This window comes from Pelecanus crispus, chromosome 2, assembly GCF_030463565.1.
Source record: "Pelecanus crispus isolate bPelCri1 chromosome 2, bPelCri1.pri, whole genome shotgun sequence".
NCBI classification, from domain to species: Eukaryota; Metazoa; Chordata; class Aves; order Pelecaniformes; family Pelecanidae; genus Pelecanus; species Pelecanus crispus.
Window position 1 is genome coordinate 37,264,338 of NC_134644.1, and position 15,391 is coordinate 37,279,728.

The window sequence follows — 15,391 nt, forward strand, 5'->3', positions numbered from 1 at the left end:
CAAGAAAACTCTAAGGTCTATGCTTCATCTTAAATGATGAGATGGGGCATAAGCACACACCTGGAGCTGAGCAGTGCCTCAATACTGTTACAGAAATAGGCACGTGGAAAGCAGGGTGATTAAAATTTTGGGTTCAGTGTTTTGGGTTTCCCAAATGAAATGCTGGAACAGTATGGAAAGAAGTGTTACTCTGGAGGTGCAGTGAGAGTGGTAAGGTTTGGCATCTTGTGAACCATTAGGCCACCCAGAGTGGGGGCATGAGCCCAAACTCAGCACAAGCTGGGAGATGCTACCTCATCCAAAGGTGAAATGCAACAGATGAGTTGATTTGGGTCATGGTGCCACAAGAAAGAAAACCTCTCCCCAGACCCTGCCAAGCAGCCTGTGAATTTGATTCCTCCTCCTGCATAAAAGAGAGGGCTTCTCTCACTCCTCACGCTGTGAAGCAAACTGACTGTTAGTGTGGTCCGTACCTTATTTTTGTGGAGAGCTGTTGCTCCAGACCCAGTGTTTTGTAGAGGGACTGAGCAGGTATGATTCATTAATTGTTTCCTTGGAGGGACCAGCTTACTGCTTGTACCTCGCCACTGGGAAAAGAGCAGGGATGCGCCCAGGGTTTCTGGAGATGTCAACAGCCAGCTGCCTGGGTGGTGGTCTGTGCCAAGATGCAGCAGCACGACATACTCCTGCGTCAAGCAATACAGAGGTACCCGTGATGGGGGAATGTCGTTGCCTCCTTATAGCCCAAGTAAGTGTGTAGATGCCAGACTTCACGTTGATCTTGCTCTGCTTGCTAGTCCATTAACTTATTCCTCTTCCTTTGGACTGCCTTGAAGATCGATAGTGTAAAAATAGTGGTGCTAGTGGGAGAGAAGCAATCTCAGTTGTAAGCGGTGAAAGAGTTTAACAGTAAGAAAGTCACCCCCAGTCCTGTGAGCCAGTGTGAGATGGTTGTGGCAGAATCAGCCTGAAGCTGGTGACAGCTGTCGTTGTGGCACACCTTCCCAGAAGTTTCAGTCTCCAATGCTGTCACTGCTTGTCCCCTACACCCCATAAAAGCTGATGAACTGTATCAATGCAAGCTTTGGATTAGGCAACTTATTGGATTCAGCATGGCAAAGGGAAAGTGAGGGAGCCAGAGCACACTTGCTCTCTAGGGCATTTACAGTGTCACAGGTATCAGACTGTCACATCAGCTGCTTCTGTTGAGCCAACGTGAAGACAATGTGAATACCTGATGTGCAGGAGTGCTGCTGGTGGGAGGACAGAGAGCAAAGGGATGCAGTGAGGCCACTTTGTGAGACGTGATGTCACCCTATGCACAGATCTGCTGAAATCAGGAGCTAGACTTACTGGCTGTGGCATGGAAAATTATTCACACACATTAAAATTCTTCACTCAGTATGTGACAAAAGGCAGCCTGTAATCCTGCTGTAAGGTTTGTGGGTGGTGCACTACGGAGTTATGAAGATTTCAAAACATCTCTTGACATTAAGAGCTCTGGAATTTTCTTGGCTTCCATGGCTTGAAATGGACATCATCCTCACACACCACAAGAGCCATTTATTTGCCAGGGATTTTTTTTTTAGATAATGTTGAGATTCTGTTTCTGGAGTGATGAAAATGATTTCTGGCTTTGCTTTTGCGAACTGAATATTGTTTTTTGGAATCTGCTGGATTATTATTAAGCCAATAACTGCATATGATAATAACTATAGAAATTAATAACTACATTTACAGTAGTATATGTATGATATAATTCTAGAATATCTCTTAAAGCTTTCTGTCAGTATGTCTGATGTTCTTACTTGGGTGATTGTTATTTTACCTTCAAATTAAAGTAAAAATAAGATATGATCAGAATCATGATTTGTCATTCCAACTGGAATTAGTCATTGGTCATCAAGTTGCTAATCAAATTACCTGTTTCTAAAGAATTAACTTAATTTTACCAATATGTATGAATAGTTTCCAACTCCACCAAACTCTTCAAAAAATTCTGAAACTTTGTTTGGGTTGGATTCATCTTACCCGACTTCAGGCACTCTGGTAAGTCAGGTGCCCAGTCTAGCCTAGTTGCTTAGGCTGCTGCTAAGCAGTGGAGAAAAGTTACGTTGCCAGAAGATGCTAACTCTGCTTATCTCAGACCTCTGTTGTAAGACAGATCAGATCACTGTCAGGGTGCCCATCTCTCCCTGCTGACCTTAGGTCTGGACCAGTTTAGGGAGACATGTCCATCTGGGACCTTGGCTGCGTCAGTCCCTGTAGTGCCATGTTGCTGGGAGAAGCCGCCGTGCCCCAGATTCAGCGGTGGTTCCCTTGGGTCGGGACAGCTACCAGAAAGGCTGTCGTGATCCAATGGCACTGGTGAGCTGTTTTCTGTGGTGTAAAAGAAAATAAAGTCACTTTAGAAAAGCCACCAGAAGGTAGCCCTGGGCAGGGGTATAGAGTGGGCATGGGGGGACGTACCATTTCATTGCTGCAGCTCTGCTGCCAGTCCCCTGGGGAGTTAAGCCTCAAGATTTACCCATTTAGTAGGTATGATGGCTGAGCCTGTGGCACTGATTCGGTATTTTCGGTTGCCCCAAACGGTCTGGCTTTCTTGGCTTTGATTTCGGCAGCGCTCCTGCTAAGGAGCTCAAGCCTGGGGCCCCTCGGGTGCCGTAGGAGCGGGGTGAACTCGTTGCCCACCCTCGCTCCCCTTCCCCTGCCGCCTCCGGGCAGCGGGCGGGCAGCCGGCCTCCCACGGCCGCCCCCGGGACACGCGGGGCCGGACGCAGGTGCCGGAGCAGAGCCCGCGGGTGGGATTTGGCGGGGGGGCGGGGGCGGTGCGCGGGCTGCGGGGGGGGGGCAGCGGCGGCGCCCGCCCCTCGGTCCCGCCCGGCCCCGCCCGGCCGCGGTGCCCCTCCCGGGGCAGGGGCAGGCGGAGCGGGGAGGCGGGGGGGGGGAACGGGACGGGACAGGAGCAGGCGAGGCGTGCTCGCCCGAGGCCCCTCCTGCCTGCCGGGGAAGCCTTAAAACACCCCGGCAAGGCGCGGAGCCCCGCACTCGGGAGCCCCGACCCCCGGGCAGAAGCGCCTCGCTGAGCCGAGAGCCGCTCCGCTGCAGCCGCCGCCGTGAGTGCCGCGACGGGGCGGGCTGGGGCTGGCGCTGGGGCTTGGGTTTGGACTTGATCTTGGGCTTGGGCTTGGGGACGGACCTGGGGATGGGGCCGGGGCCGGGGGGCGCGGGGCGGCCCGGGCCGGGGAGCGCTGGGGCGGCCGCGCTGCTCCCGCCGTCGGGGCAGGTGCTGACGGCGGCTCTCCCCCCGTCCCACCCCACCGTGCAGATGCAGGGCACCGTCAGGCTGTGGGTGTCGGTGCTGACTTTCGCCCTGTCGCTGCTGGTCTGCCTGGGGACGCTGGCAGAAGCGTACCCCTCCAAACCGGACAGCCCCGGCGAGGACGCCCCCGCAGAGGACATGGCCAGATACTACTCGGCGCTGAGGCACTACATCAACCTCATCACCAGGCAGAGGTAGGCAGAGCAGCCCGGCCGGCATCCCCCTTTCCCACTCCCCAGGCTGCCTTTTTCCTTGGCGAGGCTCAGGGGAGGAAAGTGTGGTGCCCCCTCGCACCTGGGTGTCTCTCCCTGCTTCCCCCACCGACGCGGAGAAAGACGTGGTGCACAGACTCCCTTTAGAGAGCGACAGCCGTGCACCCCTGAGTTACCTCTGGGTCCGGAGCTGAATTTCCACCATCCGAGTTGGCAGAAGGGGCGGGGGTGTTGATGCTGCCTCTGCTCTCTCAGCCCTTTCTAGCCCTGGCACAGACAGGCTGGCAGGCAGGAGCGTGAACCGCAGGGCAGCGTGCACAAGGAGAGCCCCCCAAAAGGGAGAGAAAACATAACTAACCTGGGAGCTGGAGAGGGAGTCAGATAGGGCAGTAGGAGCAGTTTCCCATTTCTGTTGCTGCCACCAACTCTAGTGAAGATTTTGATGAGAAAAAGTGTCCCTCTAGCCTTGCTGAGGAGTTGTAATAGTCCAGATGCTTTGCAGTTTGCCAGCTACTTCATGCAGCTGTGAGTGCCAAAACCCCCACTAGTCCTAGCAAAAACTCTCTCAAGACCACAAGCAAGAACCCAAGCCCAAGCTGAAAGAGAAAAGAGTGTGACCCAAACCTGCCTGGCCCTGAACTGGCTTTCTGGGGATGACTGTACTTGTTAAAGTAGGGGTAAAGACTCAGTCTGAAAAAAGTGCAAATTATTATTAAAAAAAAAAATCATTTTCTTTGGGAGCATCTGTCCAGTTTAGACTGTGTGATTAATAGAAGTTTCCCCTGAGGGCCCTGAGAGTGTGTGACCCAGAACAGCTTTGACATATTTGTCTATGTGTCTAATATCAAAACCAGATGAGAGGTCTAAAATTAGGCTTTCATTTGTCCCTCTAGAAGTCTGAAGAATTAAATTAGAAGGGAGGCTATCATGTAACTGAGAGCTTTCCAAGCAAACCCATAGCATTGCCTGCCAGTGCACTAATAGCATAACACAGATGAAGAGGCTGATAGAAATACAGTTCTTCAGTCCTGAACTTTTAAAGCAATATTCGCAACTCATTCATGTGTGTGGCATGCTTCTGTGTCATAGTCTGTGCTCAGGTAACTTTTTGTCTAGATTACTGCTAAAAGAATCTGATCCTTGAGTTCTGCCTCTGCTGCCCTTTTCCCTTGCATGTGGTGGGATGTCCAGGCTGGTCTCTCATCTCTTTTGTTTCTTTCATCTCCAACTTCAAAGGTGGTTCCTGGCCAAAACCAGGTCATATTTAAAAACAAACAAACAAAAAAATCCCAAACCCAACCAAACAAACTCTCCTTTCTGTATTCAACCTCCACTTCTGGTGTGTGCCCTATTTTGCTAATGTTGACTGTGTAGCTTTTTTCCCTTAATTTCTGGGGTGCAAGTACATAACTCAGAGACTGAGACTGCTTTCATTCTTCTGTATGGATTTGGGTTCTGAAACAAATAGTTATTGTTCCTGATGGACAAAACAATGCAGAATTTAAATTTTGTTCTTCAGATTTCATCTAGATTTCCCACCCACCCTCTCATGTTTAAAGGGAACAGAATTGACCTGGAAGTACAAGAAAGCTGGCAGAAAAAACCCTACCACGATGGCAACTTCATGATACACATTTTAAAGTTGACTGCATAGGTTAACTGAAAAAAAAAAAAGGTGTGCTATTTCCACTGTGTGGTGAATTAGTAGTGCAGAAATAAAGTAAGTGCTGCCTCTGTTCGGAAAGCTTAACTGAGCTCCTGGAGGTTCCCTGTTTCGGCAGTGACACGGTCACTTGCAAAATGAATTAATAACTTTTGAAGCATTTTGGACTGGTCTAAGGATGATCATTTGGTCTGTTTCAGCAGATGTGCTCAAAGCTTTCTCTTCTTACAGCTTTTTACCTCTGCCATTTGTGCATGGTGCTGCTTGGGAGCCCTGTAGCAGGGGGGAGACGAGGGGTCCAGGGGCTCGCCCTGCTCCTCCTGAGGTGTGTGAGCAAGCTGTGCTTGGCCTCTCGCCAGACCTGGTGCCTGCAGCCTGGTCACTGTGCAACTGGTGAGATGGAGCAGTAAGAGCACGTTGGGAAAGGATGAAGAGGTCGATGCTTTTTTCTCTTCAGGTTCATCTGTCTAGTCTTGTTTGATGATTTTGTGACTATGAATAACCTTCTGGCTCATCTTCCTGGCTTCCGCTTCTCGCCTAACCCAAGCATTTGGGTGTCATTCGCCTCTGAGCTGCTGTGACCCACAGGGTCTTCACCCCAGCTCCCATGAAGCTTCTTCCTTCCAGACCATCTTTCTTTTCTTGTCTTTAGACCTTGTCTGTGTGGCTGCTTTGCTCCCTCTCTCCTTTGAGATCCTTCTCCTTCAGATCCACCTCACTTAGCTTTAGACAGCTGTGCCCATCAGCTTTATACCCCTTTGAGGTTAGCTGAGGGAAAGAGGTACTTGTAGGGTGCAAGTCACCAGGTCTGTTTCAGACTTCTCGTTTCTGATCAGATCCCTTGTTCCTTATGTGCCAGGTCTTTATGACTTACAGAGAGCCTAAGGTGACCAGCACAGATGCAGACTCCTACCCTGCAGATGTCTGTGTGTCTTTGGATTAGTTCCGCCTCTGCCCTCAAAACCGTTCTGTGGTCCTTGCCTCAAACACCTCTACTGCACTGTTCAGGGGGCTTTTTTAAAAGCCCGTCTTCACTTGAATCACTCGTCCTTCTGCTACTTGGTACTACCTGTACTCCCTCTTGCCAACAGGCTCTCTTTCTTTCTCGTCCCATGTAGCTTGTTCATGAATCTGTGGCTGTTCTGTGCTGTAGCAAAACAGTAAGGCCATTCCTGCTGGAAATGGCTTGAACTATAGGCAGGGCAGAGAATAGCTGAAAGTGTGTCTGACAGGCAGTACTGCTGCTCCTGCTTCATGTCAACACCCGTTAATGGGGAAGGGAGCAGATCTTGAAAGCTTGGGGTTTTTGGGCAGTTTTCTGAATCAGACCCGCATGATGCTTCTGAGATCCCTCAGCTCCTGTTGCTGGCCTTGGACATCAATGGGATTTCACTCCCGAGACCCAAGTTTTCAAAGGAAGCTTTGAGATTTCACTGACATACTATGTCCCTAATCAGAGTAAGTATGTTTACTCTTCAATCCCTTTGACTTCAGCTGGAGCTGCGTGTTACCGGCATGCCCAAAAAAAGGCCTTGATGTCTCAAGCTGAGCGTAAAACCTGACCAGGTATTTTCACAAAGCTTGGAGTCTTGCTCTTTTGAAAGAGCGATGATATTTGATAAAAGTGTTTCCCAAACAGCAAATAAAGGCCTGGCTGTCTGTGTTCACACTGTCTCAGAGCTGGGCAGGGTAGACAAGGAGCAAAGCACGAAGCAACTGGAGCAAAGATCTCCCAAGACATTTGCTTCAGTAAGAAGAGATTGACTTTGCCCATGGCCTCTTTTTATTATGGGTGTAGCATGGTTGTTTCCCAGTGGCAAAATTAGAGGGCAGACAGGAGGCTCAGGCATCTGACATAGGAAGAACAGCTGCTTCTTGGCCAGCACAGCTGGTCGCAGTTGGCAATTGCCTCGTGTGCAGCTTTGCTATGTGAGGACATGGTGGGTCCATCCAGCACAGGTAGCAGCACTGGTCTAGCCAAAGCACCGATGGGACCCATATAGAAGATATCTCCCCACCACAGCCGTCTTCATGATTTGTCTGAATCTCTGCACTCTGGAGAGCTGCTACCCATTTCTTATTCAGACAAAACTTTCCAAGAGATTAGTGGGAGTTTTGTCCAAGTGCAAGCTGTTGGAGCAAGTTGTTGATTTGTTAAATCGATTTCTTTAAAACAACAGCAAATTAGATTCTCCCTCAGTTGAAGTCCAGGTCACATATGTATTAACTGGAATAGGGAAATAGAAAGAAAGAAATCCCTTTGTGGTGATGGAGTGCAAGATATTTGATTCAGCATCATGCTTGATTGCGTTATTGTAATAGCATTTTACTATGTCTGGCTGGTTCTTTTCAGATACCTGCTTTCAGTCAGTTTAGATTAAGAAATTTACTTTAAAATTCTGAAACTGATGCTTTGTCTTTCTGCGGCACAGGTGATGTACTCAAATTATTAAGGTAATGTAAAAGTACAAAAGTTGAATAAAATGATTGAAAAGTGAGATATGTTTCCACTTTTCAGTAAGTAATGCCATCAACAGGTAAAACTGCTAGCTTTTGAAATATAGTTTTTGAAGGTTTTTTGTTCCCCCCCCCAAATTTAGATCAAGTCACTGGAGAAACACCTTGATAGCAATGGATAAAATCTAAGTCCTTAATTACACCTTTGATTTCTCTGGAATGAGAAATTTACTCAAGTGGTATTCACAAAGCTGTTATCTGTTAATGTACTTTGTGGTTCAGACTAATTACATACACTAGTTACAAACCATGATCTTAATTCTTTTCAACCAAGGGACCGTTTGCTTATAGCTATCACTCTTCAGCTAATGAATCCTTATAGGGAAGAAGTATCTGTCAAGCTGGCTGTTCATTGTTGCTTCTGTTTTCTCAGGAAAAGAGAGCAAATTCCTTCCCAAGAACCAGGAATTACAGTGCTTTTAAGTGTTGAGCAATGTATAGTATCCAGGATTTACAAAAAAAAGTCAATAGAAAGACAGCTGCTGCGTAAATATAGGACAAAGGTAGCTGGTGATATCCCATTTAATCGAAGAAGAACTCTGGTTCAGAAAGTTTTCTCTCCCATGGCCACGTAGTTCAAAAGTGATGATTATCTTGGGGTAGCTAGGTTTTTACAACCTAATGTGCTATGTGTTGGGCAGCCCCAAATGTACTAGCCATCTTAAAAAAATCTAGTTCCTTGGATAATATGGCATATCTGAGTTAGTTTTCTATTCACTTAATAGATAAAATTGACTCCTCATTTACAATACAGTAGCATCTAAAACAATGCAAAAGTTCATGAGATGATGGAACGGGATTCGTAGGCAGGAATGACATGCTTGGAGGTGACGTCATGCACAGCTTCCTCCGCCTTCCTCCATCCTCACATCAGTAAGGTGCAAAGCCTTAGAGTATCTGGGAACAGCCATCAAATTGAGAAATATTCAAAGTTTCTCAGTACTATTATGTAATGATTATGGAAAAAACATATCCAAAGAAATACTGAAGAGTGAACGTTTTCTCACATGGCTGAGTCAAGTTAAGTTAAAATACTTGGTGGAAAGTTGTCTTTATGTCTGCTCTATTCGGTTCTTCTGAAAAGATTTGTTTAATGGTTCCAAGCTTAGTCTTCATTTTTTAAAAACTGTCATGTACAAAACCATACTTTTTTTCTCTTTCCTTAGATATGGAAAGAGATCAAGCCCGGAGACACTGATCTCAGACCTCTTGTTGAGGGAAAGCACAGAAAATATTCCTAGATCCAGGTACGTATGAAGAAGTTTTGTGGTGGTTTTCACTTCTCATTTAATTTTAACAGTTTTATTTGTTATCAATAAATATATTTCACAAGGAGAAAACATATGCTAGCAACAGCTGGGTAGACATGTCCTAAAAAACATTTTTAATTCCTTTTTTGTAAAGAGCTAGCACCATCTATGAATCCAAGAAATGCCTTACCAGATATAATATAGTCTGAACTCCTCATTTCCTGATTTTGGGAGCAGGCCATACCTGCTGTCTGGAGGAAGGGAAGCATCCCCACAATGCTTGCCCCTTAGTGGGCTTTATTACACAGAATTGTATGCAGAAGCCTGATGACAGATTAGAGCCCCCCAAAAGGCATATTTCTACTCACTTGCTACTCAAACAGGTTTAAGTTTTTCCTCTAAAGATGTATGAATGGTAAATAGGCACATATGTTAACTTATACACAAATGCACGGCTATGACTGGTCTTTAAAATACAGTATTTCACATTGGGTTTGTACCTAATATTTTACAAAGAGAAAAAAGGCCTTTATATTTCCATTTGCACTGGGTTTAAAATAACAGTGGTGTTTCAAGCAACAGTGGGATTTCAAATGTACATACTGTATTTATCTAGTTAGGTAATGACACTTTAGCTATAATGTAAGATACTGTAGCAGTGACTACAATTTACACAGCTAAAAGTAAGTATGTTGAAAAAGTAAGATATGGGGGGGGGGTGTCTCATGAAAGAAAATATAGGGTTTAGTTTTGCTTACAATCAAGCATGAATGAGCTCAGTTTAAGCCTTTACTCATAGCCTGAAGTTTGCTGATAATATTTCTACTGCAGAAATAAATGTGTTATGCAGTAGTCATCTCAGGAGCCTACAAGCAAGTGCTCTGCATTTTCACCAGCTGTGCAAAGCCTCAGTTAGACCAGTTAAGTCCTTAAGCGTAATAGTCTGTAGCACTGAACTTAGGGCATCATCTTGTCACTGAAAGGTGACCAGAATTTCTACTGCCATCAAGGGAGGTTGTCCATGAGACTTGCGGTTCTGTGCATAGGGAGACCATTGATTTATGGTTTGATGACTAACCGCAGCTGTGGGGATGCAGTTTTCTCTGCAGATGCTTATGTAAAAAACTGCATGGAGTGCAGTGAAATGTATTAGACTATTTTGTGTTTGGTAATGACAAGGCAGAGCCCTCACATAATGGGAACTTTCCACTGCCATGAATTTGAGGCAACACACAGGGTAGTACAAAGTCTAATACTCTCTGTAATTTTCACCCCTTCATAACAAAACTTTATGGTTATTATTATTGTTTCAATAATGCTATTTATAACACACCAGGGAGCAAAAACTCATGAGCAAAATAACAAACTAGTCTGCATTTAAGATCAAGAATTGATGAGAAACAGATTTTTATTTCATACCCCCTGTAACAGCACTTTAAACTGAGTATGGTATTTGTCATTCATTGATGACAATTATGGGAGTCCTGGGAACAATGATGTCTAGTTTCCTATGGATATATTTTCTAGGATAAAACCCTGTATGGATTCTGAACACTGCTCCAGCTTTTTCCTCCATGTGAGGACATAATTAAATCTTCTTTCTACCCAGTCCTGTGTTTCATGGCACATCAGGAACTTAATATCTCTGACATATCTGTACCTCTCTCTCACTTGGTTGAAATTGTCCAGAGGGTTTGAAAGCTGGTGGGGAAGTTAGGGGAGCCACACAGGGGTGGACAGCTGGATACACAGCAGATATGCCCAGGTGAAACATGGCTGCCTAAGTCTTCCTCCTGGAGGAAGCCAGGCTGAATGAATGAAAGGCAGGCTGGTATTATTCTGAACTTAAATTAATGAAGTATATGTTTTAGAAATAGTTATATATGCAGACAGTTATGGAGCAGATGTAATTTGCACTCAGTGAATCAGTGAGAGACACACTTCATGAGTTCTCAGCTACGAACTTTGTAACTAAACATTGAGGTATTAATAAACAACTTAACTCTATTCAGCTTGGCTGGCCTGGTTTGACATTTCACTTCTGCTGACTAGTATATGCCCCAAAGTTGCAGTCTACGTGTATGTCTGACTGTATGAAGGAAGTTTAGAATTCTTATAGAAACCAGTTAAAATATAGGAAGTTAAGGAATAAAAAAAGGAGGCACCTTGACCTGAGTACAAATAAGTTCTTATGACAAAAACATGTGATGTGGCATGTTTCTGATCTTGTCGAGCCTGTGGAGTCATGAGAAAACCTTTAAAACTCAATAACAGCATGTGTCTCCCCTACTACCGCCTCTTTAAAGGTTAGGTATCTAGTGCGAAGTAGTTGTCTAGGCTGCCTTTGCAGTCAGTGGGAGAGATAGGTATCTCCAAAATGAGCTTTCCATCTGCGAATGAGCAGGATCAATTGCCCTCTCAAGGCGTCAGTGTCTCCCCAGTGACTGTGAAGGAAGACTAGATTTTAGATTTTGCCAACTTTTAGATGGCAAAAATTATGGCAAACGCATTTCCTCTAGTCTCTCTCCATGTTCTCCACTTGTTGACTTACTTGCTGTGTAGACAGAACAGCTGTTTGCAAGCAGAGGACCTCTAGATCAAATCCTGCCCTCAGCATCCCTTTCAACACGTATTTCAAATGTTTGATATTGAGCGGTGGAATACCACAATATTTTAGGATGGTGGCTGTGGACTTCAGTTTTGTTTGAAGGTGCTAACAGCATGACACACGTTTTTTTGATTTGTTTTTTTTTTTTTTTTGGCTAAGTGAATTCTCTTTGGAAACTGTTTACTCCTGAGTAAGAGCAAAAAATATCTCTATTTGTGTTTCAACATTTCATAGTTTTCTAGCTGAATTTCATTAAGTGCTTCTTAATGGCAGTATGGAGGGGCAAGTTCTGGTACTAAAGTATAGACATTTGGCCAACCAGGATGCCTCTGCTTTGGTGGGAGTTGCATACACCATCTTCAGCTGCAAACAGGCATATGTATTCCTTATTGCTGCTATTATTAAAATGAAAATTTTAGGTAGTTCTAACTTTGGATTTTTCAGAAGGGGTTTTAAAATGTGTTTAATTTTTTTTTTTTTTATTCATAATATGTATTGCAGGTTTGAAGATCCTTCGATGTGGTGATGGGATTTTCAGCAAACCATCAGAACTTTTCCTAGTTTTCAGTTCATACTCCATGCCTCTGAAGCAAATCATAGCATCATTCCCAGTGCATGCAGCCATTGTACTGAATTCTGTAGAGTTTTTCCTTCATCATATTTGTATATACCTTTATTTAAATAAATTATTTGTGCATTCCAAAATATAACATACTAAATGAAAACAAGCAACCCTGTCATTGGTATAGCAAAGAGTTGTTTTAAACTATTAAAACTGAATTATAACCTCCCTGCAGTCTAAAGTAGTATGGACAACAATAGTGTCACAGTTATTACAGTAATTAATGTGCAAAGTAGGATAAAGACATCATTTATTGTAGCCTCAAACTCAGCTCAGCTGCTTGATTTATATAAAACTGTTTAAAATAATTTATCACAGACTACATAATTTAGGAAAATAGTGTTCTGGGAGGCAATTTTTCAGAATCACCATATTAAAAACTTACTTAGTACTTACACTGACAAATGTATTAAAATGAATAGCATTTTCAAAATACAAAGGAATAAGTCACCGCTTAATTCTGCTAACTCCTCAAAATTGGTTTGAAGCTTGGCTGTAAGCCTGAATTAGGAATTTTAAATGAAACAGATGTAAGATCTTTGTTTTGACAATATGCAAAGCAGCAGAAAATATCTGAAGTAACTCATAAATCAGGACAAATCTACAGCTATTTGTGCCAGAAAATAGATGTTTGACATTGCCTAAGGGCTTGTGAAGGAGCACACTCATAAATCGCAACCTTTGGGTACCTGCACTCTGAGTCTCTCATTTGGAGTCATTCATAGTTTCAATTTCTACCACTAGAAGGTACCTGGAACAAGGGCAAGGAGAACGGTCTTCAGTTTTTCTTTTTCTTTCTATTTTTTTAAAATTTATTTTATGAATGTTATCACTAGCCTAATGAGGGACTTAGACACAAGGACCTCTGAAGAAACCCTCAAAGTTTTTATTCGAAGTAACATAATATAATGGCAGCATATTACCCTTGTTCTTAAGTGGTTTGGTTCACAGGTATGTATCTTGCAATACGGTCAGGACCCACACTGGGCATGACACAAAGTGCTGGTCCTTGGTTCCTGATATTTAGGCACAACTTCTTTTATTTAGGGACTGTGACTACACACTGCGTAATAAAGCACATAAAACGTTCCAAACAGGAAAAGAATCAGCGCGAAGGTTTAATGTATTTACATCTCATTCCCGCTTTTCAAATGTTTCTGCATGACTGTTGCCCCCAGGAGAGGTGTGTCAGTGCAAGTAAGTTCCAGATTTCTATAAATGCACACTGGGTGTGTTCGCAAAGCGTTACCAGGTACCTAGGACATGCTAGCTTTTGTGGTCATACTTCCTTCAGTAAAGCATAACATATTTTTCCTTTTCGTGAAGCGCTTGGGTGTCATTGGAATGGGCAAATTTTGCTTTCAGTAGCAATACTTTCACTTACAGACTTGGTGATGGGTCCCACAGTGCTACACATGAAACTATGAGGATTAAGAGCAGTCTAGTATTGCAAAAATGTTTGAGGCCCCCAGTATAAACCATTGCCACCCAAGGCAGTAAGTGACGATGTTCAGAGGGACTCCAGGATGGCCACAGTTTGCTGGGGTGAGCAGGAGTCCATCAGCCGCAGGCCAGGACCTGCTGGGTTAGAGTCCACATAAAGCTCTGCTTTGAATAATTATTATAATGAAAATTGGAAATTAGTGAGGTATCCACTGTATAACATCTCTAATTCCTGGTAATTTCTAGTATCTATATATATATTAATGACCATGTAAATGGTAAAACCAGTAGAAGATAAACTAAACTCATGTTGCTTAGCACTATCATTACAACTGTCCCTTAGTGGAGAAAGAAAGAGTTAAAGGAGAATTAGTGGATGCTAATTGCTCGTGCTGAGCTGTTCCACTCAATTACCTGAGTTTTTTTGAACTTCAAGAATATCCATCTGTATAGAAAAGCTAGAAAAATCTAAAAAAATGCCAGGTTTATTACCTCATAAGCTGTCATAGACAGAAGCAAGGCAAAGCACTCACACAGTATTTATCTATCCACACCGTGCTATGACTTTCTTTCTAAAATCTTCCCGTGTTCTTTGTGGCAGACACAGTGTTGCTGTAGAAGTCCAGTGTGCTTAGCGCTTACCTTCCTTGTGTACCTCATATACCACTGTTGACAGGGCAGGACATTAAAAATATTGGATCAGCTCTCTAAATCGCAGGATAGACTTAAAAGATGAGCTGTGAAATGAAGATAAAGCTGGATTTGTTTGGCATGGCTTCTGCATTTTGACTTCAGGGTTAACCTTTTAATCTTTTTCTCTCTAACCATGAGAAACAGAGACTTGTTTCTAAAACAAAGGCTGAAATTTATGTCAGAATCTGAGGAAGCACTAGGAAAACCAACAAGAAGTGAGAACCATAAAAGTAGGCGATAGTATTTTCTCCTTTATTTTTTGTGGGATTGAAATCATGAGGAATGTACATAGATAGGCGTAAAACATTTAAAAGACAGTCCACCTTTACCTTTGGCAATTTCTGTAATACATGCCTCAGTTATGCCCAACTTTGATTTAACCAAAGAGGGGATCTAGATGATCCCATGTATCTTCTCTTTCAGGAGAGTCAATTAGCTTTATCCTTTTCTCTCTCCATCCCTAGAGACCCAGCCCGTTGCAATGCTTTCAGCTCTGAAAGTCTTCTGTGCCAAAAGACACAAATTCCCCATTCCTTCTCTGATGGGTATTTCCCCTCTCCTTAGCCATGGCATGAAAAGTTGTCCTTGTGACTGGTGTTGGACCACTTTGGGATGGAGTGGGTGCCCCCTGCCCTCCCGCTGACCAGCTGCTGTTCCCCTTCCCTGGTGAAGGGGAAAGAGCCGCCTGTCAAGCTGACTTTTCCTCACTTGTCATCTGAGAGGCGGAAACCCCGCTCTGGTGGCATGAAGAGGGCATGGACAGCTTTCTGCAGACAGGGCAGTTTTGCTCTGCCAGACCATCCTGAACATGGTGGATCACGACTGATCAGGGAGGAGAAGACACCCCCACTTCAGCCTCCGCCGTCACCTGCCGGAAGATGCAGGGAAGCAGGGAGGTGCTGGTGGCATTAAACTGGAGAGGACATGGGCACAGCGGATTTGGGGGGTGGGGGGCTGTGCTGGTGACATTACAGTGGCAGCCAAGGTAAGAGTGATCTTGACAGATGTCCTGGCCCCAAAGCAGACCCTAGACGTTGCAGGTACTGGTTGCCCCAAGCAGG

The 15,391-nt window shown here is 44.4% G+C and overlaps 1 protein-coding gene across 1 annotated transcript; it reads left to right on the top strand.

Annotated features, from left to right (window-relative positions):
• Window positions 1-3,328: 3,328 nt before the first annotated feature.
• On the top strand, window positions 3,329-12,098 carry NPY (neuropeptide Y). Its single transcript, XM_009490516.2, has 3 exons — window positions 3,329-3,516; window positions 8,881-8,961; window positions 12,074-12,098. The coding sequence occupies exons 1-3, from the start codon at window positions 3,329-3,331 to the stop codon at window positions 12,096-12,098; spliced, it is 294 nt and encodes a 97-aa protein (XP_009488791.2).
• The last annotated feature ends 3,293 nt before the right edge of the window (window positions 12,099-15,391 follow it).